The 26,743-nt window shown below is 48.2% G+C and overlaps 1 protein-coding gene across 3 annotated transcripts in view; it reads left to right on the top strand.

Moving 5' to 3' along the window:
- CFDP1 (craniofacial development protein 1) overlaps window positions 1-26,743 on the top strand; it is a 128,041-nt gene that overhangs the window by 94,698 nt on the left and 6,600 nt on the right. For 2 of the 3 annotated variants that reach the window (XM_080829271.1, XM_080829272.1), the window contains exon 6: window positions 20,589-20,747. The exons of the other annotated variant lie outside the window; for it this stretch is intronic. In XM_080829271.1, the coding sequence (XP_080685397.1) occupies window positions 20,589-20,747 (159 nt within the window). The remainder of the gene's footprint in view (window positions 1-20,588; window positions 20,748-26,743) is intronic. 3 annotated transcript variants of the gene reach the window in all.

Below are 26,743 nucleotides of genomic sequence, written 5' to 3' on the forward strand. Positions count from 1 at the left end.
CAAAAACAAAAACTTTCTGGTTTGATGACTGTCTTGGTGGCATTTCAGGACTTCCCTCTCTGATTCTCATTTGATAGAGGCACGTTCCCTCTTAGCCATTTCCTGTAATTTACCTTGGCTCCGCAGCCCAGCATCTTTCTGAAGGGCGGCCGTCAGAGATTGTGTCTCTTCTGAAACTTAGCTTGATCTTAGGCAAAGGAATGAATATGAGTTTGCATTTGCTAAAGAAGAAATGCGGATCACCTTGTTTCTTTAAATCTGGGACGTCACTACTTTTTTCCCTTTTTATGTTGACCCAGTAGCGCTCCCACCACCCCCCTCCCATCATCTAGAGATACCATTAAGTGGACTGGCAAGTTGCAGAATGAAAGAAAATATGTGCGAAATATAGATCTGATATACATATACTTAAAAAAACTATGACAATAAAAAAGACAAACCAGTTTTTTAATGGGAAAAAATTAACAGACGTTTCACAAAAGATTACAGCTATAAGCACATGAAAAAAATGTTCATCAGCATTAGTCATCAGGATCAGGCGAATGCAAATTCAGATCATAGTAGAGCTCCGCTCAGACCCCCTGAAATGGCTAAAATGAAAAGGACCAAGATCTGTGCGATGGTGAATATATGGAGCATCCGAAAGTGTTGGCGTATTGCCAGTGGGAACCTACACCGCGGGGGGTTAATCATTTTGGCTATGTAGTTCGAGGTTTGTTAAGTTTAACGTATACCTACTCTGTGACACACTGTTCTACTTTGAGGTTTTCATCCAAAAATTAAAACATGTCATGTCTACCAAAAAATCCTGCATGAGAATGTTTTATTCATGGTAGCACAAAACTGGAAACAGCCCAGGTGTCTCTTGACAGGGGAATGGCTAAACCAAGTGTGGGCAAACCAAGGAACAGGCCACTGGCACCAACAGCACGGACTGATACCCACGGCGTGGCTGCTCCTTAGAAACATGCTCTGTGAAAGTACCAGACGCAAAAAAAAAAAAAATAAATAAAGAATAAGTTCAAAACAAGGCAAAACTGATCTATGAAGACAGAAGTCAAAATGGGGGATGGGAGTTGACTGAGAAGGAGCTTTCTGGGATGATAGAAATATTCTGTATTTTGACTAGGGGCATGAGTTACACAGAGATATGCATTTACTAAACTGGAGGACAAAATGTACCCTTAATCTGTGCATTTCACTGTAGTAAATTTCAGTGCCAAGAAATGGGCCAGGTGGGTGCTCCTGGGAAAGACCGAAGTGACAGCCAGAGGGGCCTCTTTTCCTTCTCCCCTGCGGTCAGTGCAGGAATGCTTGAGCACAGGGTGGGGGCAGGTGGGGGGACTGACTGCATTTAGTCGCCTTTGTGGGGTTGGGGGGCAAGTTTGAGGCACTGTGGAGTTTAATTTTCTTCTTCAAAGTCTGTGGCCCTCCGTGCCCTATTGCCCACGTAGCAGGTGGGGCAGTGCCTGACGGCAGAGGAGCCCGTCCCCAGTAGCTGTGGAATGAGTGCCATTGCCCCCTTGAAGTAGCCCTGGTGAATAAGGCCACTTTGTGTGTTTTTTTCCAGCTTTCAATAACTGGAATGTGCTTCATTTTGTCATCATAAGGGCTGGCTTGTCTGCCTGAGAAACAGTCTTCAGAATAATAGCAAAATTGTACTCCTCGGACTCAGTGTACTTGGGGATGGACAGTGAAGCTTGACTGTTAATAAAATGAGGGGTATTCTCATCTTATGAGAGCTATAAACAGTTTTATTTTCCTCATATTCTAGTTAACAGTATACAGAACCTACTGAGGAATAAATGTGATTCTAGAAAAACTTTTCTGTTAAGTGTTGGAATAATGTTCTAGCTTTCATCTCTTTCATCATTTCAGCAGTGAACTCCTTGGACAACAGGTTGTTTCAGTGGCCTGGATTCTGCCCAGTGAGTTCAGAACCAGATGTAGAAGACAGAAAGACCCTCTTCCTGGCCTCACCTTAATCCTAAATCTAGGGGCACCCGGGTGGCTCAGTCGGTCAAGTGTCCAACTCTTGGTTTTGGATCAGGTCATGATCTTAGGGTCATGGGATTGAGCCCTGTATCGAGCTGAGTGCAGAGTATGCTTGGGATTCTCTGCCTTTTCCTCTCCCTCTGCTCCTCCCCCAGCTTGTATGCACTCTTTCAAATTAATAAAAATCTTTTCTTAAAAAAAAAATCCTGGGACGCCTGGGTGGCTCAGTTGGTTGAGCCGCTGCCTTCGGATCAGGTCATGATCCCACTATCCTGGGATCGATTCCCGTATCGGGCTTCTTACTCAGCAGGGAAACTGCTTCTCTCACTGCCTCTGCCTGCCTCTCTGCCTGCTTGTGTGTTCTCTCTCTCTCTCTCTCTCTGGCAAATAAATAAAATCTTTAAAAAAAAAAAAAAAAAAAACCCTTAGGTGCCTGGGTGGCTCAGTGGGTTAAAGCCTCTGCCTTTGGCTCAGGTCATGATCCCAGGGTCCTGGGATCAAGCCCCACATCGGGCTCTCTGCTCAGCGGGGAGCCTGCTTCCCTTTCTCTCTCTCTGCCTGCCATTCTGCCTACTTGTGATCTTTGTCTGTCAGATAAAAAAATAAAATCTTTTTAAAAAAAAAAGATTAAAAAAAATCCTCAATCTACATATCCATCATTATTTTGGAAAACTAGCCTTGTGATTGCTCCGTGACATGGCCTGGCTGACCCAAATTGAGTACACAGCCTTACCTAAATGTTTAGACAGCCCATTCAGTTTCTCTTCAAACTATAATGTTTGGATAATTACTTAAATGGTAATGTGCTTCAGTGGGAGGCATCAGGAACTTTCTCTAAAATAATGGCCCTCAAATCATCGTATGCTCCGTGTATAATACAGCTTCCAGGGCCCTGTGCCCAGAGGTTGTGATTCAGGAGGCTGGGTGGACCCTGGAGTTTGTGTTTTTAAATACCCGCAGGGGATTCTCAGACAGTACTGGGAAACACTGAAAAATGTTATACCGTTATACCGTGTGTTTCAGGGAGGAACGGGGAGAGGATTTCGTCCCTGAAAAGTGTCAGGTGTCCTTAGGGGCTGTAGCTCCATCAGAACCCTAATGAGGCTGTCCTTGTCTTTGTGTGGCTGCCATCACTGTGTCTACTAGCATATGGCAGGAGTGTTAAGACATTTTGAATGAATAAATACATTAATTAAAGGAACAAGTGACCCATGCAGAGAACACTGTCAAATACAGCTCAATTCAGGTACTTCAGTATTATGGGAAGGATTGTACATGCAGAAAATCTTTATTAAGGATAAACAGTAAGCAACGTGTTAAATGACAAGAGCAGCGGAGGTCAGAGAGGACACAATGCCAATCAGGAGGGCTGTGAGCCTAATCCTGCCAGACTGATGGCTGCACAGAAAAATCCCTCTCTCTTCTCTTCTACTCAAGGAACACAAAGATGTATTAACCCAGATTAGGTATCCAGTCAAGGTCATACAGGTGCACAGTTTGCAAAGTCAGATATACTGTTCAGTCTCCTGACACAGTCCTGGGTCCTGCTTTCCAGAGGCGACTGCTTTAAACTCCTACAGCTAGTTCTGCTGTTTTTTGGTTCAGATTTTAAACTAATGTGTTTAGTGTACTATTATTTCTTGGTTTATCTATTTTAAACATTATTTATTAACTTCCTGTTAACTGGTTTTTAAGAAGCAGCAGCCCCGGGGCGCCTGGATGGCTCAGTGGGTTAGGCCTCTGCCTTCGGCTCAGGTCATGATCTCAGGGTCCTGGGATCGAGCCCTGCATCAGGCTCTCTGCTCAGCAGGGAGCTTGCTTCCCCCTCTCTCTCTGCCTGCCTCTCTGCCTGCCTCTCTGCCTGCCTCTCTGCCTATGTGTGATCTCTGCCTATCATATAAATAAATAAAATCTTTTTAAAAAATTAAAAAAAAAAAGAAGCAGCAGCAGCAGCAGCCCCTGTTTGGGAAGAAGAGGAATAACCTCTTGTACCACTCCGCCCCTCAACACAAGTCCTCCTTCTGCTCTCCCAGGTGAATGACACTGTTGTCACTGTAGTGTTGTTCACTGCTAAGCCAGATGTGGACTAATGTTATATTTCCCCTCATATATATATATATATATATATATATATTTGTTCATTGCTTGGTTTTCTATGTCCCTGTCACAAATTTTTTTCCAAACTCTTTCACAGGGGCTATAAAATCCCTCTTAATACTGTTTTTGACTATGTCAGAAAATTTGTCATTTCCTTCCCCTCCCCCCCTGCTCGGGTCAGGGCTCTTTGTTCTCTTGGCTTTCTGTCCAGCTGTTTTATCCCTCTTTGCATAGCTGCTCTGTTTCTTGGATCCCTTGTCCTCTTCTTTCTAGGTTTATTCTCCCATTTTGATAGAGCTCATCGTCCAGGAACATCCTGAGGAATTGGTTTATGGGGGATATGTTTTTGAGACTTTGCATTTCTGAAAATGACTTTGTTCTAGCTTCACATTTTATTACTGGTTTTCCTAGGTATAATGTTGCAGGTGGAAAATCATTTGTCTTTAAAATTGTGAGGATGGATGGGGCGCCTGGGTTGCTCAGTGGGTTAAAGCCTCTGCCTTCGGCTCAGGTCATGATTCCCAGGGCCCTGGGATCGAGCCCCTCTCTCTCTCCCTACCTCTCTGCCTACTTGTGATCTCTGTCTGTCAAATAAATAAATAAAATCTTTAAAAAATAAAATAAAATTGTGAGGATGGGGTGCCTGGGTGGCTCAGTCGTTAAGCATCTGTCTTTGGCTCAGGTCAGGATCCCAGGGTCCTGGGATCAAGCCCCTCCGCATCAGGCTCCCTGCTAAGCGGGAAGCCTGCTTCTCCCTCTCCCACTCCCCCTGCTTGTGTTCCCTTTCTCTCCGTGTCTCTCTCTGTCAAATAAATAAATAAAATCTCTAAAAATAAATAGATAAATAAAATTGTGAGGACAGTGCTCTACTAGGCTTCTAGAAGTTTGAAGCCATTTGGACTTCTTGAATATTTATATATGACCTAATTTCCTGCCCCCTGCCACCCCCCACCCCCACTCCCACCACCCTGGTCCCTTTGGAAGTTTTTAGAATCTTCTTTTTATCCCTGGGATTCTGGCCAAGTACCAAGACCCCCAGCAGTGAGAAGAACCAATTCCTTTTTGCATCCTTTTCTAGCTTCTTGTCACTGTCTTACCTCTTACATTCTGTCTACCAGCTCAGATTCTCACTGAGCAAGAGAGAAAATTAGCATCTGCGTGATTCTCTTACTTGACGAGGTTGGTGTGACAGCTGGAGGGAGTGCTCATCTTTTCTGCAACTCAGTTTGCTGCCTGTAGCAACTCTGTACACCTGGCTAATTCTTTCTGGCGGATTCTGACAAGAAGTTGTTCAGTTGGCTGAGTATTGAGTTAGCTCATTGCTCCAATTACATCTATTCAGAGTTGGTTTTAGCTTCAAAGCTGGACTCAGACATTGCTTCTGGCTCATAACATAGTGCTGTAAATGACTTTAAAACTAGTCCTCTAAAACCAACCAAACAAAAGCCCCCTGCATAAGGTAGCCACCCTGCATAAGGTAGCCAATGGTAAAGGGAAAGACTCACTTGCCACACACAGCAAGTGAGGTCTCCTGACCTCATTGTTCCAGAACTGCATTTTCATATAAAATAAATCCAAATACCACTTTTTAAATTTTACTTATTTATTTGACATAAAGAGAGATCACAAGTAGGCAGAGAGGCAGGCAGAAGGAGAGGGGAAGCAGGCTCACCGCTGAGCAGAGACCCCCCCGGGGCTCCATCCCAGGACCCTGAGATCATGACCTGAGCCGAAGGCAGAGACCTAACCCGCTGAGGCACCCAGGCGCCCCCAAATACCACTTTTGTGTTCTTTTGTTTTCTTTGTAAATTCTGTTATCACGGAGATCAAAAAAAGGGGGGCCAAAAGACTCATTCAGCATTTCCCTTAATTCTGCCCCTATTTGTGTTTCAGTTAAGGTATCCTAGGGGCGCCCTCGTGGCTCAGTTAGTTAAGCGTCTGCCCTGGGCTCAGGTCACGATCCTGGGGTCCTGGGATCAAGACCCTAGTCAGGCTCTCTGCTCAGCGGGGGAGCCTGCTTCTCTCTCTGCCCCTCCCCCTGCTCAATCTCTCTCTCTGTCTCTCTACCAAATAAATTAGTAAAATCTTGGAAAAAAAAAAAATGAGGCATCTCAGCCCCCGGTAGCCCAGATTGAAGTTTATGACGAGATCATTGAATATTCTGCAGGCTCTCCGGGTGGCGCTGAGGCCAGCCTAGGACAAATTCCAGGCTCCTGACAGCCATTCAGGGTCTGCCATCTGTCGCAGTGAACAAATGCTTTTCCTGTGCCGGCTCTGAAGTGCTAGGTTCCATAGAAAACCTAGCCAAGGGCGGGCAGCAGCTCTGAGGTTAGCCAGCACAGAGAACTGTTACTTTAGTAGGTATCATTATTGAAACTATTTATAATGTGTGAAGTTGCTATGTTTTCTTAATATTCATACGTTCTTTTAACAAATATCGGGTGCCTGCCATGTGCGTGGTGCTATGCCAGGTGCTCGGGTTCTCTCAGTGAACAAAACACATGTTGGTTCCAGCTTTGTGGAGTCTCCTTTCCAGCACAGAGCTAGACAGTACACATGACAGCAAACGACACACTGTGTCAGAAAAAGCTAAGTGTTAGGGCGGGAAGGAAATCTGAGGCAGGGAGGGGATGGGGAGTGTGGGGTGAGGCTGAAGAGTGGGCTAGGATGGTCGGGTGAGCCGAGACTGGACAGCAGTGAGGAAGTAACCAAGACACTGTCTGGGAAGGGGGTATTGAGGGCCGCTGGTGGGGGGGGGGGGCTCGAAGGCCTCACAGGGTGGACCCGTGCCTGAGGCGGGATGGTGGGGGTAGTCCCAGGAGAGGAGGGCTGACAGGTAAGCACGGCTACATGTCATCGCCCTCCTCCAGGATGTGGCAGGCTGCTGCAGGCGAGGTCCCCCGCGCGGGAGGGTGTAGAAGGCCGGGGTTCGGGACAGAGGGCTGGGGCAAGGATAAGAAAGACACCACGGGTAGAGGCCTAGAACCAGTATGTAAGCCTTGGGCCTGGATGAGGTCGCTCAGGAAGCGGGTGTAGATGGAGAAGAGCCATCCGGGCATCGGTGCCGGGGAACTCCCAGGTGCCTTCGAAGAAGCTGAGGTTAACAACCAGGCAGGTCCAAACTGGGGACTGTTCTACAGGGCGGGGGACTGTCCTAGATTAAGGAGACCAGCTTTTCTTTGGTTTGAAATTTTTCAAGATGAAAAGTTTGGGGGTGGGGGAAGAAATCAAAATTTGAAATCTCCTTGCTGCCACAGATGAATTAGCCTCAGAAAAAGAGCAAGCAAGTCAAGCACCAGACCCACTGATTTTTCTCTGGCAGCAGCAAGATTATAATTTCTTTCTGGATTTTAGAGCATCTTTTCAAGGACTTACGAGAGTTAGAGTAGGGACAACAGGAAATCCTGATTATCTGCTCTGTGCCAGGCGTTGTGCTAAGTGCTTTCACGTGCACTGCGGGCGTTATTTAAATCTCCTGGATTTCTCTGTCCCAGCTTGTCCTCCTGGCAAATTCCATCTCGTCCTTCAGACACCCCCACCCCCCTCCGCAGCCTTCACGCTCCTAGTGCACTAAGCAGCAGTTTTCTCCTAATGTAATTAGCTGCATACATATCTGTCTTGCGTGAGAGAATCAAATAAGCCTAAGAAGCCTGTGTCTCTCTCTCCAGCGGCCAGCAGTCTGGCACACGCAAGGCGCCCAGTGAACAAGGGGTGACTTGACGACGATCTCATGTAATCGTCATGCTTCAAGACAGTTATTATTATCCTCATTTTACTAATTGGTTAGTTGTGGCTCAGAGAAATTAACTCGCCTGGGATTTAAAAACAACAAAAATTAAGTGGTAAAGGCAGGTTTCTGCACCAAGTGCCAAGCCAACACACCCCACCATTTTATAAACAGATCCAGACACGCGCTGGTGATGTGCGGGACTTGGCCATCCAGGCAGGGCTCAGATACTCCAGTGTTCTCATCTCAAGTCTAGATTTCTGATTTTCCTGCCCCCTCCCGCCCACACAGAATTTCTGTGTGACCATCAACATAGGGGACGGATTGGGAGTTTCAGTGCATTTCCTGTAGGAAGATGTAGTAAGTACAGACTGAGAAACATGGTGCTCCTAAATGCTTTAAGATAGTCTTAAACCTAGGATTTAGAAGTAAGAGTTGTGGGGGGTGGCGTCTGGGGGGTGCCATCAGTTGAGCATCTGACTCCTGGTTTCGGGGCTCAGGTCATGATCTCAGGGTCACGAGATCGAGTCCTACATCAGGCTGTGCACTCAGCTCAGAGCCTGCTCGAGATTCTCTCTCTCCCTCTCCCTCCACCCCTCCCCACCGTCAAATAAATAAATAAATCTTTTTTTAAAGAGTATTAGTTGAAAGAATAGGCAAATCGATAGAGAAAGTAGGTTCGTGGTTGCCTAAGCCTGGGGATATGGGGATGACTGCTGATGGGTGTGAGGTTTTTTTTTAAGGGCATGACAGAATGTTCTAAAATTAGGTTGTGGTAATGGCTGCACAACTGAATATACTAAGGCCCACCGACTTGCTTACTTAAATGGGTAAATTCTTTAGTACGTGAATTATATCTCAGTAAAGTGGTTTTTAAAAGTCTTAGCTGGGAATGAGAAGTGATTGGTCATCAGATTTTCCAGCACTCTGAAAATCCTAGTAAATTTAATAGCTTCTGTATTGGGGTTATTGGCTCCATTATCTTCACTTTTCAAGGAAACCTCTTCCCCAGTACAGCTGGGTAGTTCTGGGGTTCTGTTGCGGTGTCCTTGCTTGTTTTTGTTTGAGCTGTAGCCTTCAGATGAGAGCGTCCGTGTTTCCTAGTGCCAAGCCTCCTTCCTTCATCTGGGCGGTGAGGACGCACGCACTCTGCTGAGTGAGCAGCTGAGCCTCACAGGGACAGGAAGGGCATCATGACGCCCCTGTCCATCCCCACACCCCTCCAGCCGTCATCCCAGGAGAGGGGTGCAGACTCGCACAGGCTGCTCTGCTGGCTTGGGGGCAAGGAGCTACGGGTCAGGGCTGCAGTCTTGTTCTGATTTCCTCGAGCCATCTCTTAATGGCAGGGTTGGCCAGCCCTGTTTTAGCAGACCCTCATCTCTCAGCCAGCAGTTGCTAAAGCGCCTCTTTCAGACCTTTTGGCCATTGACCCATGGTGGATCATGGTCATTTGGCACATGCTGTGAGGGGACCCCAGAACATGAAGAAACTGAATTTGTTCAGGGTTCATGTATCACTCATCAGTAGGGTTGGGTCATAGATCCTTGTTGAACAAGCCTCATTGCTGAATGAAAAAGCTGCTCTAGCAACCCTTGGCTGGCACATAAAGGAAAGAGAGATGACTTAACGCTTTCTCTTGCCTGACAGATAGAGGGTGGGAATTCTTTTTGGTGGTTAGTGATGCAATGGGTAAAATCTTCCATTTATTAAAGAGAAACTATGTTGTGGTTGTACAGATTGCCCAGCTGTGGTTAGCTTCTATGAAAACCATTTCCTGCATACAGTATAAAGAAAGTTTTCTGCTTTCTCTACCAAACTCCGTGGGAACAGACGTTTCTCTTTGTTGAAATCCACTGCTCTGCCTTAGCAAAGTGACATCCTGGGCTCGGGCTGAAGCAGCCCCATTCTTTGGATCGCCGTGTGCAGGTAATTGCTTCCCAAAGGCTCCTAAGTGCTGGATTGAGAGGGTGCCGTGACAGGGAAGCCGCTGATGCTGGTTACTGATACTAAGGCTGATGCTTTTTGAGGACAGGTGGGAGCAGCCCCGAGGAGGTGGGGAGGTTGGAGTCTAAGCCTCTTGGAGTTGCCCATTGAGGTTCACAGGATTGCAGCTTCTGGGAGGCTCCAGACGGTACCCTGGCTACACAGTGAGCCAGGAATGTTGCAGACACCACTGTGAGAGAAATCTGGAGTCAGGGCCCCAAGCAGGAGTGCCAAGCGCTGAGAAATGACCTTTCTTATCACTTCAGCCTCATCAAGTGAAAGGACCATAAAGTGTACTCCCCTCCAGACAGAACTTTGAGGTGTCAGGAATCCCAGCTGTGTCCAACTTCCATATCCTCGCATTTGGAATGTAGCATACTTCAGGAGCCGTGGGAAGTTTGGAACGGAGGGGGAGTCATTTCGCAAGACGTATGGTAGCCAGCGCGTACGAGTTTCATTGAAAGCCATGTGGTCGTGTGCCTAGCCATGTCTGTGAGAGGAGCGCAGGCGTGACTCATATTCCATGAAGTCCCCGTGATGTAAAACAAGAGGAATATTTCTGCTCTGAGGACACCCCCACATCCTGAATCTTTAACCTGATCTCAATCTGGGAGGTGCCCAGGAATTTAACATTTATTTTATGTTGACATCCTGCCATTTTCCTGAGGAGATAGAGACCTGCCGGGGAGGGAAAAAAAAGCTGAAAGTCAAAGCAGCAGCAGAACGCTGCGGTTTGGGAAAGCATGCCAAGTCCCTAATCAGCAATTAGCCAAACAAACCATAATTGAGGCACATTTATCTTCGGTGCCCTGTGCTTTGCTTCTCACGGTGGCTGGTTTGAGAGATGTGGCGTTTGCTCAACTATGGGAGTGATCCGGCTGAGTCCAGCTCCTGCCCTGAGACCAGGCAGGTGGTCCGCAGACCCACAGTGGCTTAGCACTGTCACAGGAGAAAGCCACCAAGACTGTCCTTCCCAGAGGGCATTGACTGCTAGCGGCCAGGTCCTGCTTCTGCCTCTTTTCTTCTTTGCCTCTGGCTGCTGTTGGCTGGGAGCCCGTGTGGAGCCGGGATCTGGAAAACACCTGTGCCCTCCTCACTTGAGCTCCCAGGCTCAACTGCCTAAAGAAAAATGTCACTTTGGGCTCCCTTAGAAGCTGTATTTAATAATTCCTTTAAAATTCTGCCTCAGAACTGTAACTGGTCTATTTGTGTTGGTCAATAAATTATTCTTCCCAGCTGTGCCCAATCATACAAATGAAAGCAACAGCAGTTTGCACCCCAGGGGAGACCATCCCCCTCCCCGGCATAGCCCCCATTCCCATTAAACTAAAGGTTTCCACCTTGGAAAGGCAGGCCTTCTTCACTCCCCCGCTGCCGTAAAATGGTGGAGGCCCTTCCTTGCCCTGCCGTGACCCCCACCATGGGAGTAGTGTAAGGAAGGAAACTGCCGGAGCAGAGGCAGGAAGGGATGTGGCATTATCTCTTCCACGGGGAGTGAGATGAAACCGCAGGGGGTGGAACAAAGGAGAAAGGAAATTCAGGAGTATCGTTTCCTAGAGGTCTTGGTGGGCCAGCCAGAAGGTACTGTTTTTGTTTTTTTTGTTTTTTGCCACTGACCTCTGCCACTTAACCCTTAGGCATAGCAGGCCCCCAGACCCTTAAGAGGAGTATCCGGGTACCTGAGTGAATGCCTCCATATTGGCCAGAGATCTCTGTACTCACCATTGGCCTGTCCAGTTTAGGACTCTGCTGACGATCCTGTTACCCTTGGCCTTTTCTCTAGCTACTGCTCTTCCACTTTTCAGAGACTTTCCTGATCCCTTTGAGATTTCCCAAATATTTGTCCTTCAGATAGGATCCTTCACTTTTTCCACCTCAGTCTGTCCTGAGACATTGCCAGGGCGTTTATAGAGTGAGGTCCCAGAAATAAGTAGCAGTCAGAACTTCCTGAACATCCTGAGAATACTATCCTACATGTTACACGTTAATTACAGATTTGTTGCAGAAGGGAGAGAATACCTTTACAAGTGAGGGCTCCGGCAGTCCCCACCTGTCCCAGCGGACCACAGGGAGCATCAGATTCCAGGAGGGACCCGCTGCGCCCATCACTGGGTGGTGGTGCAGTAAGCAGTCCCCAGCCTCCCCTTCTTGCCTACTTGGCATAAGAAACAGACAAACCCTAACAGAGCAATATTCCATAAGACTGCCAACCTGGACTCCAGAAACTGGCAACGGCATCAAAGACCAGAAATCAAACAGAAGACAAGGCAGGAGACTGTGCTAGATTAAAAGGTAAAGGAGGCTAAGGAAACATCAGATGTAGTGCCTGGAAGGAGGGCGCGGGATGACTGTCAAGGCCATCTGGAGAGGCAGTGAGGGGAATGTGAGCAGGGACTTTGGATGACACCGTTGTATCGGTGTCACAGTCCTTGCATGCAGTGTGAGGTATCGTGTTGAAGTGGCATGATGTCTGCAACTTAAAAGTGGTCTCACGCCTCCAAAAAAGAACATTTAAATAGAGAAAGCGGGGGGGGGGGGCAGGCGAGAAAGCAAATGTGATAAAATGTTGATAATGAGCGAATCTAAGCAAAGGGCATTCAGATAGTAGTTGTTCTCTGCTTTCGAGTTTTCTGTCAGCGTGACATTTTTCAGACTGGAAAGTTGGGAGTTTCTGCCAGACCACACCAGAGTTGTGCTGAGAGCTGCCATCGCCCACCTCTCAGAAGCCATGGTGGGATGGTTGCTCACATTCAAGCTCGCACTTAAGCTCCCGCTCACCCAGCTGTAGTACAAGACCTTGTGCATTTCCCAGTAGGTTTCTCTCTGCGTCTTACCTGTGAACTGAGCACTGCAGACGCCCTGGGCACCAAGGAAGGGTGGCCAGGGGGGAAGGACCTGTTCCTCCTGAACAGTCATCTAACTTTGACCTTCTTTGAAAGGTCTGCACTAGGCAGATTAATAAAAACAAACAACAATTAAAAAAAAAAAAAGCAATGGCCCTTCGTGGCACGCGTCCCCAGCTCACTGAGCTGGCTGGTTTCAGCGGCACAATAGACCAGTAGAGGACTGTTCTTCACAGAGAAAAGGGACATTAACTTTCTCTTGGCGTGTGATGCTAATAAACAGTGCCCAGCAGATCCCAGAAAAAAAAGCTTGCCCCAGAAAAAAAGTACTTTTCATTGTCACTACAGAGCCCTTAACCCCAGTTACTTGTCTCAAGGTGAATGGCCTTGATTACAAGAGAGAGCAGGAGACAGTGCAGGTAGAGGAGAACACTTCATGGCTGACTGAAGGGATGGTGCGTCCTCTCCAGGAAGAGCTGTCCGTGTCAGCAGAACCTCATCAGCTGGAGTGATTGGCCTTCCAGCATTAGCTGAGAGGCCAGAGCAACGCACAAGCCGCCTCTGTGCTTCACAGACAAGGAAGCAAGAGCTGGAAAGCGCTTTCTGTAATACATTGTTTCAGAAGAGATGAAAATCCAGGACTTTGCCACCAAAATAAGCAGGTTTGTTTCAGAGACATGTTTTAAAGATGTGGCACAGCTGAAATCAAATCAGACAGATTTGGGGTGCCTAGGTGGCTCAGTTGGTTAAGCATCTGACTCTTAATTTCAGTTCAGGTCATGATCTCAGGGTCATGTGATCTAGTCCCGAGTCAGGATCCATGCTAGGCGTGGAGCCTGCTTAAGATTTCTCCCTCTTCCTCTGCCCCTCCCCTTGCTCTCTTTCTCTCTCTAAATAAATAAGTAGAATCTTTTTTAAAAAATCAGACAGACTTGGGGCGCCTGGGTGGCTCAGTTGATTAGGCAACTGCCTTTGAATCAGGTCATAATCCCAGGGTCCTGGGATCGAGCCCCGCATCGGGCTCCCTAAGTGGGGACCGTGCTTCTCCCTCTCCCTCTGCTGCTCTGCCTGCTTGTATCTCTCGCTCTCTCTGTCAAATAAATAAATAAAATTTAAAAAAAAATCAGACAGACTTAAGTATACTTCATTCTTGGACTGGTGTAAGAGCAGTAGAATTGAGTGGCAGATCCTTGCTGTTTGTGTAAACACTGAAGCTGCTACCATTTGCTGGCCTTTATGTCCCCTTTTGCTGAGAGATGCCACTTTGGTGGGGAAGGAAGGGCTGGCACTGTATCAACGTTAATAATAGATTCGAGAGTACTGACAATTTTTTAGCCACAAAATGTTTAAAATCTTTTGGAACTTCTTGTCCGAGTTAGTGTTTTCCACTTTCCTGAGCTCAGTGTCCCATAGAATACTGCCAGCACAATGTTGGGACGTGAACGCGATTTAAACCTCCCTGTTGTACTGCTGGCCTCCAGGCCGTTTCCTTGAGTGCTCTGGTCTTGGGCTTTGGGGCGATTGCTTAGAGATTTGCACAGGTGAGGCGTGAAACTGGCCCAGGGAGTCGGGCTTTGCTTTTCATTCCTACAGATTTCAGCTAAGTCCAAAGAAGGTCTAAGAGAGAACAGTGGTTCCAAGCAGACAACTCGCATCGAAGAATCATCAATGCAAACTTTTTCCCATTTCTCAGGGAGTAGCATGCCAGTTCCAGACCCGTTGTACAGCTCCGGAAAATAGTCCATGTGTGAGTTACCAAAAAAATCCACTCTTGCCTTGTAAACAGATGACAAATACTAAGGAAACTGCATATCTGTGCCAAAGAATCTTTGTTCCAAATAATTTGCATTTTAGTGGTTATGCAAGTTACGAGATGGAAGGCATAGTGGAGCCAGGCTCTGTGTGCTGAAGTTCTAAGTAAAGGTCAGTAGTGCTTCCTTGGACATGTGTTGACCCTCTCCTTGCTGGTCCACTTCTGCACTACCTTTTCTGGCCTGTCAGTTCAAGTGCAGCATTGACTCTTTGTTATGAGAAAAAAAACTCATTTGGATAAGCCCATTGTCAAATCACGGTGATTCAGTTCACTGAACATGTAGTATAGCAAGGCTTTGTGCCACACTGTGAGTCAGGCGGCAGTGAGTAAGACACGGGCCCTGTGTACAGGGAGCAGGACAACAGCGGAAGTGAGAATGCCACCCCCCCAAATTAGCAGTCATAGACGTTGAAGTGCCGAACGATCCCCAGAGGCTGGTTGTCCCCAGCTCCAGCATCAGCCAAGTGGAAGAGACAGGCTGGAGGTCAAAAGCACTGAGTACTAGTCCCACATCTCCCCGTGGGAACTTGGGCAGGTTTCTTAACCTTCTTGGATCTTAGTCGACTCATCTCTGATATATGGAGGTTGAATTAAACAGCCTCTCAGGTGGTCCCTTTTTTGTGCCCTCACAGTCTGCAGTTATAATTTGTCCATATGACAATCTCCTCTATTACATCGTCACCTCCAAGCCAGAGATCATGCCTTATATATGTGTGTGTCCCCAGTTCCAAGCACAATGTCTGGGATACAGTCATTTCTCAGTAATCTGTTGGAGGAGTACAATGAATGATGGACTCTAAATTCACTCCCAAACCTGAAATTCTGTTCTGTGGCAGGCTGGGTGCCTGAGGCCAATTTTTAAAGATCATGGGAAAGATGCGCCCCTTTTCTTTCATAGACAATTGCAGTGTCCTGTCATCCTCTCTTTTTCCACTTAAGTACTTTTCCCGGCTCCTTTCCAGCACCTCTTTTTTTTTTTTTTTTTAAGATTTTTATTTTTATTATTTCTTTGACAGAGAGAGACACAGTGAGAGAGGGAACACAAACAGGGGGAATGGGAGAGGGAGAAGCAGGCTTCCTGCTGAGCGGGGAGCCCGATGTGGGGCTCAGTCTCAGGACCTTGGGATCATGACTTGAGCTGAAGGCAGACTCTCAAGGACTGAGCCACCCAGGTGCCCAGCCCCTCTTGTAAATAAACAGTAGGTTCCAGAGCATCTTGATGGTGGCTACGAAACAAATTGGTTGAGTGAATCTGAGTCCGCGCTTACGGGGCTGGAACAAAGACAACAAGTTACTATAATATCTTTCTGACAGACTCCACAGGATAGAGTTTATCACTTGGTTGCAGTGAATTTTGTTAAACTTATATTTCTGGTGCTAAAGAGGAGTAGAAAAAGTTTTAGCAAACTATCACCGTAAACTTTGAATTCAGAAAGGAAAAAGATGACTTTATTTTGCCTTTTTTGTCCCTTTACTTTTTTGAGTCCTGAATCTTTGTGTGTGAGGTCTTCATTCGTGTCTAGTGTCAGCATAGAATGTTGGGCTGGGTGCTGTGGAAAGGGAATTGACGATAATTGCTTATTGAGGGATGACTAGACACAGTGCGTAAGAAAGAAGGGCTTGGGGCGCTTGGGTAGCTCAGTTGGTTAAGTGTCTGCCTTTGGCTCAGGCCATGATCCCAGGGTGCTGGGATCCAGTCCCGCATCGGGCTCCCCGCTCAGCAGGGAGCCTGCTTCACCTTCTGTCCTTCCACCTGCTCCTTCTCTCTCTCTCTTTCAAATAAATAAAATCTTTTAAAAAAAAAAAAAAGTGTTAGTAGGAGCCTCTTTTCACCAGCATGCCCACTGCCCTTAGCCATGCTCTTGTAGCGTGAAAGCCTGCTGCTTAGAGCAGAGGCTAGCAGGGCCCATGCCGCTTGGACAGGCTTAGTCTTGGGTCAGTAGAGGACTGTGACCTTCAGGAAGAGGTGGTTGAAATGCCATTGTTATATTGGAAACATCTAGGCAGCAAAGTGCTGGCCATGTCTGAGTATAACATTATGAATGGAATCTGCCAATGGGCAAGTGGATGGTGCATTTCTTTGGACATTGCCTTGTAACAGGTGGATGAAGAGTCTCCTGAATGAAATACTGTGGGCTTCTGTGGCACAGCACACCACACTTTAGACCCAAGACCAGAAAATCCATGGCTGAGGGGAGGGGGTGGTCTGTCAGTGCCAACTCTCTGGTCATACCTTGCCCTTGCGGCTTAGGATCCAGAAAATAGAGAAATCTGGGGTTCTGTTGTGGTGGTGCCTCAAAATGCACCAGTTCCTGCTGACAGCAGAGTGGTCTCCCCTGGAACTCTGACCTCCCGCTCTCCACAGCTGCCAGAGGCGTGGGGGAGGCCGGTGCTGCTGGACTCCCTCCTCTCTGGCAGCTCTGGGCAGCACTGCAGTGCTCTCAGCCGTGCTCTTTCCCAGCTAAGAGAGCCCGCAGCCCTTGCCCAGGAGCTGAGGCTTTCTTGCCTGCCCCAGCTTTCCTATATGCCCGATAGATGAACCTTCACGGCAGAGATAGGGCCCAGGTCATGGTAAATGTGCTGTCCAGAAAGCTGTGATGGAGTGATGCCAGGATCGTGCCACGGGAGCCCCATGTGAAGGGGGTGCTGAGTGTAAGCGCTGGAAAGCCTGCAGGGACCCCACGTGCCAGGTTCCAGGAAAAAAGGGCTCTCAGTCATGATGAGCCTCTACATGTTTTGGCTACTGCTGTGAATGTGTCATTCACTTTGATTTAGCCTCAAATACAAACAAGACAGGTAATTTTGCTTTTGAGACTGTCAGATTAGGAAATCACAAACCACGTTCATGAGCCAATGAAGGCAGACCCGGAAGCTTTCCCTTAAAGCGTCTTAGCACTGGCGACAATTTGCTGATGTTTAGCAGTGAACAAGGCAATGGGGGTTTATGGCTTTTTACTTTTCTGGAACTGTCTTCACTGCTTTGCAGCAGAAGATCGTTTTCTTAGGCTTCTCAAAGTGCTTTGTCAGAAAGGTGGTATAATTTGGGAATACCATCAGAGCTATAGGCTGAGAGTGGGAGATGATGTACAGAGCCTAAGGGGCTGCCCAGGTAAAAGCAGAAATTCTAGGTTGTTATGAGCTGATTGGTGAATGAATGGAAATAGAAGTTATACCCCTTAGGATCCCCCAATTTAAAAGTGTTCTGAACACCTTTCATTTAAACTACAGAAATCTGATTCTCTGCCTCTACTTGTTTATGTGATCCGAGTGACATTATTGAGTTCCTGCTGTTGTGCAACTCAGTTCGTGGGCTGTAGAGAGATTTGGGGACGGAGAGCTTACGTGCCCTCAGAGAGAGAGAGGGCACACACACGAAAATAGTGTTGCTCCTAAGCATCTTGTTTGATTCCCTTTAGAGCAGAACCTTAGGTAAGTCTGTTAGTGTAGGTCATTCACTGGGAACCGTCCTTGGGAAGTAGGCACGAGGAGGTAGAGGGAGTGAGGTTGGGAAGGAGGGAAGGCCAGTACGAGAGTGTGTTTCCAGGACTGCAAGGGTTCCTTGCCACCAGGACTTCTGAGAAGCATTCAGAGGTCCCCTAAGAATTGCCTGAGTGAGGACAGGAGGCTGGGCTCTAGCCACAGCCCCTGTCCTCCATGAGGGTGGCCCCAATGGCGTGAACTCCCATCGCCTTCCCCGGGCAGTGCTTCTGACTTGTAGTCAGGGTCAGAGGAGCCCCTGCAGGCAGCAGAGGGAAGCCTCGAGGTGTGTGCTTTTGGCGCATCTTGTCGGCACTGACTCTGAACTCGCACGGAATTGGCCAGTATGGCGGCAGCTGGAATCTGAGTCCTTGAGCTTCTGCCAAGGGAGGGACCGGTGCCGCAATGGGAGAAGGACTGAGTGCACTAGAAACACCACCGCGAGGCATCTCATCCAGAGATTGGGACAGGGTCCCTGGAGGCTTCCTGGAGGAAGTGGCCTCTAGGCTGAGATGAATGGGAGATGAACTGTAGGTTCAGGACTGTACGGTTGGTGCTTAGATGGCGAAGGTAGATGTGGTGAGGGAAGATCAGGAAGAACTTCACAAGGGAAAGGCGTAGTCTTCATTGTAAGAGCAAAGAAGGAGTCAGGGAAGACACTTTGAAGCAGAAAGACACGATAAGCTTTCTGTTCTAGAAAAATCACCCTAATGACAGTATGTGGAAGGGATGTGAGGGTGGAGCAGCTGAGTGAGTGTGGGACGGAACGGAAGTCAGGGAGACCAGTGGAGAGACTGCAGTTCTCCGGGTGAGAGGCTGTGACAGGGAGAGCAGGGGACACATACTGAGTTTCTCTGTCCTCACTCTTGCTCTCCTCCTGGTAAATACAGCCCGTGTGCGTGTGCATGTGCACGTGTGTGCGCATGCTTAGATGAGAGATTGGTGTAGGGAATGAGTTATCTAGAAACGAATTTTTAGAAGATGTGAACTGAAAGCTCATAGAGAGCCGTGTGGAAGAATGTTAAGCAAACCGGAAGGTGAAATAGCTGTGAGGAGATATCTCCGACGGGTTCTAGCTTTGTCGTGAGACGGCCCAGGGCACCAGGCTGGGAGTCAGAAAGACCTTGCTTTGTCCTGGTTCTTCGTTTTCTATTGGCTTGACCTTTGTTGTGTCATTTAACCTCTCTGAACTCTGTTTATTTGTCCAACTCAAAATGAGAATGATGATGCCCGTCCAGCCTGTTATGAGTCGGTGTTAAGCTAACAGCGTGTGGTGGGAAATGCCCACAACAGGGAAGCAGACATCCTCCCCACCAGCATGAATAGGGCGAGGGTGTGGAGGGTCATGGTTCAGCCCCGAGAGTCTTGTGTTCAGTGCGGACACCGGCCTGTCTGCTCGCTCCAGGGCAGGAACGGGGTGTCCTTCACTGGCCCTGTGCTGCAGGGAGGTGGCTTCCAGAAGGGGTCGCGTGACACTAGATCCCCTCGAAGGCTCTTCCCCCTATCCGGAGCTCAGTGGTCCTCCTTCATAGGCCATTGTGAGAGGACGATGAGAAAATCGTGAATAAAGCACCTGGAGAATTAGCATTGTAGGCAAGTGAAAGGTATTACTGTTGATGTTATCAGAAGGCCTTGTGATGCTAGCTCACAGTTGTACACATTTGACTCTCTTATATTTCCCAGGAAAACAGGAAGTCACTTCCAAACTTTCCTGCATAGTGGCATATGACAAATTTTAGTTTCCTAAAGAAACCAAGGGCCATGTCCCTTCCATAGTTCTTTCCCCTAATACCACCTTCTTACTAACTAGGTGCATTCTGTTTTCCTTATTTTTCCTCCTGCATTTAACAATGACTGGAAACATGTGACCTGCCAAGACTTGAACTTGGGCATGTGGGGTTTCTCCCACAGTCCATGATCATGTCACCAGCAAGGGGAACACAGGCTGTATATTCCCTCATTTCAGGGTGAGGAATGTTCTCCACCTCCTGGGAAAACCCAGGGTTCTGACTCACAGGAGTGGAAAGGAAACTGACCTTAAGAGTCCTTTTGAGATACTGTGACTTTTTGCCCATCAGTGTTGGGATCTGTTTCTCTCTCTCTTACAAGCATTCCCTGGGGTTTGAGGGCACGAATGATGACTGACTCAGGGTGGCTGGCATTTATTAAACACCTTTACTCCGTGTCAGGTACTGTCGTAAAGCACTTGACATAGAAAATACACTGCAGCCCTCTGAGTCACTGTTCACTTGGTAGGTGACAGGAAGCCAGGGCAGATGTGGTTCAGTAGCCTGAAGTCACACAGTTGAAGCTGGAATATGAACATAGGCATGTGATTCCAGAGTCGTGTCTGACTCATGCCGTGCTGCTCCCTGCCTGCGAGCACAGACCTGTCCTACAGAGCATACAGAGGGCTGCAGGGTTTCCTTTCCCTGGGTCCTCGGAGCGGTCAGGCGGGAAAAGTGCATCCGAATTCGGGTCTCCATAGAGTGTTCTCCACAGCAGAGAGGAAGTGCCCTACCTACAAAAATGGTTTCCATTAAGATAAATAGCCCGAATCTAGGGGACCCCGTGCCAGCCAGTAAAAGACATGAATTAAGAGTTTGGTAGTTCTTATGTGGTACACATTTCATTTTTTTTCCATTTTCTCTAGGCTAAAAAGATCAAGTGGCATGAGCAGCCTTTTGGGGAAAATTGGAGCCAAGAAGCAGAAGATGAGCACCCTAGAGAAGTCCAAATTGGACTGGGAGAGCTTCAAGGAGGAAGAGGGCATTGGCGAGGAACTAGCCATCCATAATCGAGGGAAGGAGGGGTAAGAACTAGTAGATTCTACTGCTCTGAAAATTCTAAAAAATCTGAAATAGTTGATTGTAGACAGGCCACCCAGTTTAAATAAGCATGCATTTTTCATGGTGAGGCGAATTTTGTCAGTTTGTCGGCAAAGCTCTGTTCTAACGTGGGGCCGGTGCTCTGGGTGAGAAAAGAACCCTGGGGGTGCGGTATGGGAACAGCCTCGCTCTCGGGCCGATCATATTTGCCAAGCTGAGCTCGCTGAATGACGGGCAGCTCCCGTGAACTGTAAGTCACCTCGTTTGTCACATGTTCATATCTGGCTCGCCGTATCAGCCTTGGCCTGATCAGAGTGATTTGGTCTTCTGAGAAGCCAGACCAGCCCCAGGCTTCCAGAGCAGAGCCAACAGAGTGCCTGGATGTTGTCTTATTGCGGATTGTTTCTGTCCATGTCGTTGTGGCCCAGGCTGGGGCTCCAACCTGTATGACATGCCAGCCCTCACACGGCCCCTGGCTGTCACTTGCACCCCTCCTCTTCACTTTGGAATACGAAGAGGCTGTCGATACACTCTGTAGTCCAGAATATCGAGAAAGGCAGTGTTCAGTGAGCACTTAGGAACCTCAGGAGGAGCTAAGAAGCAAAGTTACTGCAGAACAGGGTCTATGGCTCGAGGTCATCACTCCCTTCTGCTAACGGTGAAAAGTGTCATGTGGCTGTCAGTCTGGGTCCTCCCTGCCCCAGCCCCTCACCAGGAAGGGCTCTCCCTGCGGCACACAGAGCATTTCTGAAGCTCAGTTCCTTTGCCTGCAAATTGGGGTAATGATACCGCACTGGGGGTGAGTGTGAGGCTCTCCTGATAACGTGTGTGGTACGTGTATAATGCATACATGTAATGCACATGGAGCACATAACATGCTTTGCAGAGCACAAAGCGTACATTAAGTGGTAGTCATTAAGTTCTATGTCAGCTAAGTTATAATACAGACAGGTGAGAGTGTATTTTCTGGATCACATTTCTAAATGTGGCTTCGAGGTTATTTGAATGAACTTAGAAGCTAATCAGTATGTTTAAAAATTTTTTCTGTTAAATGACCTTATGGGCCTGGTTCACCATCAGACTTCTGAATCAGTCTGTCAAAGATGGAATGCCACAGGGCAGAGGCAGAAGTGCCAGAGTCCTCTGAGGAAGGCCCAGGACAAAGCACAGGCAGGAGCTGCTGTTATCTAGAGAAGGCCTCTGAGGTCTGCCCCAGACCTCCTCATCTTTGACTCTGCTCTGTTAGCTCACAGCTCGTTCCTCTTCTCCACGTCTGCCCGATGATCTAAGGCAGCAGGGACCTGCCAGTGTGTATGACGCTTTATTGGTCCTCTGAGTATTGTTTATATGGGTCGGACAATGTTCTTTCTGCTCAGGTTAATAGAGGTCTTATAAAAGTAGGGAGTGGTGCCGTTGAAGATAAGCAGAGCTAATAATATGTAGACTGGAAGAGAAAACAAGATTAAAAGGACATCTGCCCAATGAGGACTTTTCAGGCAATGGAAAATCACGTAACTGGGTTCAGGAACTACTAACAGCTTTTAAGCGCCCTGCTTTCCCTGCTTTCCCTGCCTTCTCTGAGATTCTTACCCCCACCAGACGATTCCGCCCATCTGATTGTGTTTTCCAGTGCGGATCTGATGACTTCTTTGCTCTGCCTTGGGCTCTTCTCACCTTCCCTCTAGTGCCTGCCCCCACACCTCCACTCACTTGCCTTTCCTAGCTTTTGCAAGAAGATAAAAGGGGCCCAACCTTCCAGGGAACAGGGTGTAGCTCTGGTTCTTATCTCGGCTTAGCATGAGAATCGTCTTGGGTTTCAGAGTTGGGGTGACAAGGCCACTTCTACATAGAGCTGCTGAATTGAGAGTCACAGAGACTGTATCTTTAACTCACTCCTCAGGTGCTTCTGATGCACAGCCAGGGTTGAGAATCACTAGACTGTAGCTCAAAATTCTAGAGATGAGAGCAAGAGCTGCTGGCTGAGCCTTTCCAGCACATACATAACTAGAGAGCCAAGTTCAAAACCAGGAATGTCAAGAAGGCAAGAAGATTTCTCCGGAAAAGGTGTGCCCGGTGAGTGGCGCAGTGTTGAAGGGAAGGAAGGACAGGAACAAACCTGTAAGGTCTGTTTGCGCAGAGGCGAGTCAGGCCCCCGAAGTCCCTTACACAGATGCCAGCCACAGCCAAGGCACTACCCGAGAGGGGATACTCTGAGGGAGTATGTGGAGAGTCCCAAGGGCATCCCCTAGAGTAAAAGTCCTCTTCGCTGAAGCCAAGAAGCGGGGAAGTCATACTTGGTAACATCTCAGCAGAGCTCCCCGGGAGTGTTGATTGAATTCTGCTGTCTGTAAGACCTTTTCGCAAGTACCAAAATTAAATTGATCTCTTACAAGAATTCAAGTCATAAAGGGTGGTGAAAATATCCCTGTTACACAGTCCTGAGTAAAATAAGATTGGCTTGAGAGTAAAAGCTTATGTCATGCTTTTTATGTTTTGGTACTAACTCCAATTCAGTCAATGCTAACACATCTTTCCCTTTGTAAAGACCGGATAGCATTTGAAGCATATTGGTCAGTGTTGGGTTATCATCGTCCAGTTATTTTAAAGGCAGTTTTGCCATCTTGAAATACGCACACAAGCAGACGAAGTACCTGGAGATACCACAGGCACAGGACCAGATCTGTTCAGATCTGTATCTGATACTTCCATTGTCTGCATTCTTCGCAGAAAATACACCAGAACTTTCATTAAATGTTCCCGTGAAGGGACAGCGATTGACACATTGAATTAGAAAACTACAACTATATACCGGTTAAAAGAGACACATCGAAAACAGCAGGATGCGGAATTGGTGAAAATAAAGAAGATGTGCAACAGGATAAGCCGTGCAGCACGAACCAGAAGAAAGCTGCTGTTGGACGAAACAGACTTGGAGACAAAAGCATTACCAGAAATAAAGAGGTGGTCGCCTCATAATGAAAAGGCTCGGAGCATCTGGGAGATCCGACAGCTCATGCTCGGACGTCCCACTGGGCATCAGCCCCCAGACCGCACTCCTTCCCTGCGACTCAGCAGTCCCACTCCAGCTGTGCTCCCAGCAGAAGTTCCGTTGTGTGTTCCCCCCAAAGACAAGTGTAAGGACTTCAGTGTTGGTGCTTTTCATAATATCCCCAAACTGGAAGCAACTCAGGTACCTATCAGTAATGCGACAGGCAGAACGTGAAGATCGAACTGGCGTTATGACGTGGTTCGTGAATCAGGCAGCGTCCCGTCTACCAGGTAGAGGGGAGCGCCAGAGGGCTGGAGAAGGAGAAAGGCTGTCAAAGGCAGGACAAGGAAGTCATAAATAGAAAGAAGGATTATTTCAGGTGAGGTCACCTCCATCTGGGGACAAAGGGGTTTTAGTAGGTGGATTACCTCACCTTCCTTTGGAGGGTGAAGGCCCATGTGACATATAACCTTATCGGTGCTGACCAGAAAATTCCTGACTGACCGGCTAAAGGTTACATTCCTGGAGGGTTGAAAATGCAGTGAGGTTAGGTATTAAGTCTGGGTTGACTGACTTGGGCTTTTAACCTACGTGACACCATTTTGGGCCTCAGGTTTTAACAGTTTATAGACGGGGATACTCTTTAGCAGTTGGAATGAACATGGATAAGTTTCAATAACATAGTAACGCTGAGTTCACACAACATGATCTCATTTATATAAAGGTCAAAAACAGGCAGAAGTAGTACATCTGTTGACTCACTTTGTGAAAGAAGCAGGTCACAGAAGAATTCACAGTATAAGTCTATTTATGTCAAGTTCAGAACTAGGCACAACTGGGCCATAATGTCGAGGGCACAGAACCTTCAAAGGCAAGCAAGTTCGCACCTGGCCGGGCGGGCATCGGTGGGAGAGTTGTGCAGGGGCCTCCTCCGGGCTTCCTGCATTCCATTTCTTCATCCGCCAATGGCCACGTGAGCACTTGCTTTATGACGGGGCGTTTGCCTTCCCCCGTTTTATTCACTTTAATCTGTGTGTGACATTTTACGGCAAAACTGAGTTGAAACTGGGGTGCCTGGGTGGTGCGGTTGGTCAGGTGTCTGACTCTTGATTTCGGCTCAGGTCACGATCTCAGGGTTGTGAGATCAAGCCCCGTGTTGGGCTCTTCGCTCAGTGGGGAGTCTGCTAGAGACTCTCTCTCCTTCTGCCCCTCCCCACCCCAACTTGCTCGTGTGCTCCATCTCTCTCTCTCTCTCTCTCTCTCTCTCTCTCTCTCCCTCTCTCAGATTAGTCTAAAAAAAAAAAACTGCGGTTGAATTTAAATCCTGGCTCTGCTACCAGTCTGCCGTGAGCCGTAGCCCATGTCTGCGTCTCTAAAGCAGAAACTCTTCAGTATACCACACCTCTCCAGTTTATGATGAGAATTAAATAAGAACAGGAGTTGTCTGGTGTGTTTATAGAGATCAGGAGTCCTCTGCTCACTCTTCTTTCTCCCCTCTGCCGTTCCTGACCGCACTGTCAGGGGCGCCACTGCAGGTGGGAAGCCGGGAGCCTTATTCCTTTAAATTCCCTCAGGATGTCTTCCTGTCAACCCTTCAGGAATGCTTTCCACCGAGGTGGCAGATATGGCTTGGGGGCATATTCAAGCCTCCCTGGCTATTCCCTCTTCCCTCCCTGGGCTTTTAAACTTGGGAAGTCCCAGGGCTGAGCTCTGGGCAGCTGTCTGTCCTCGCATTCCCCGCGGACCACCCCCCGCCCTGCAGAGCTTACCAGTTCCACGGCTTAGGTGCCGCATTCTGCTGATGACTCCCAGAAAAGCTCTCCCTTGCGCAACCATTCCACTGAGCTCCAGACTCCCATACCAGCTGTTGGGTTGACATCTCCATTTGATGTCCAAGACACACAACAAACTTAGCCTGCAAAACCAAATACCTGCCCTTCCTTCCATGAACTCTCCTTCCTCAGACTTCTCAGAAAATGACACCATTACCATCCCCCAACTGTTAAAAACCTAAGAGTCATCCTTGCTTTCCTCTTTCATTTCACATGCTGAAAAGCCAGTAGACAGTCGTATCGTAAAATACTTTAGTCCGTGCCCTCTGACCAGTCCATGCCCACTGCCACCAGTCCATGCCCACTGCCACCACTCTAGTACAGGCTGTAGACATCTGTCGTGGTCCCTGCTTCTGTCTGCCCATCCCCTTCCCTCCCTCCTCCCCCACAGTAGCTAGAAGGATTTTTTTAATGCAAACTATTTTTCCTCTGTTCCCTGATGGAAGCCCCCAGCAGCCCTAGCAGCCAGTGTTCAGCTCCTTACCCTAGCATTCTAGGCCCTTTCCCTGCCCACCTCATATCCCCTTCCGCCCTGCTTATGATGGCTCAGCTTCTGTAGGGCTCCTCCAGCTCCCTCTCCACAATGGCACGCTCTTGTCACTCAGGGTTTGACTCAGATGCCACTCTCTGGAATACCCCCCTCCCCAGGAGCCATCAGTCATATCACGTTGTTGGAGTGTGTTGTCATCTTCTATTTTGTATACAGTGAGCCTCCAGTGAGCACCCAGAAGAGGACCCTGCACAGAACAGGTGCTGAGCCACCTCACTGTCTAAATGCCTGACCCAGTAGCCCCCAGACAGTCGTGACTTCATTATGGAACCCAGTAGGACAAGAATCTGCCCCTCCAGAGAAGAGGGGATGATCGATCCATCAGAGTGATGTCTCTGCCCAGGCATCCTTTCCAGGCAGCAGAGTTGTTTAAAATGCCCATACCCAAGACAGTCAGTCATCCGCCCAGCCAAGAGCCGCTGCTCTTGCCCTGAGCCCCAGACCCCTGGGTCGGCCCAGCGTTTCTGGAGCAGCGTTTCGCACTTACTCCCTCCAGCCCCATCCCTGACCACACAGCTTGCCCGGCAGCGGGCACGACCAGCCGAGCTGGAGGCCGGCAGGCCTGGGGCAGGAATCGTGGCACAGTGCCTGAGCGCACTGCAGCCCTGG

This window comes from Martes martes (genome assembly GCF_963455335.1).
Source record: "Martes martes genome assembly, chromosome: 17".
NCBI lineage: Eukaryota > Metazoa > Chordata > Mammalia > Carnivora > Mustelidae > Martes > Martes martes.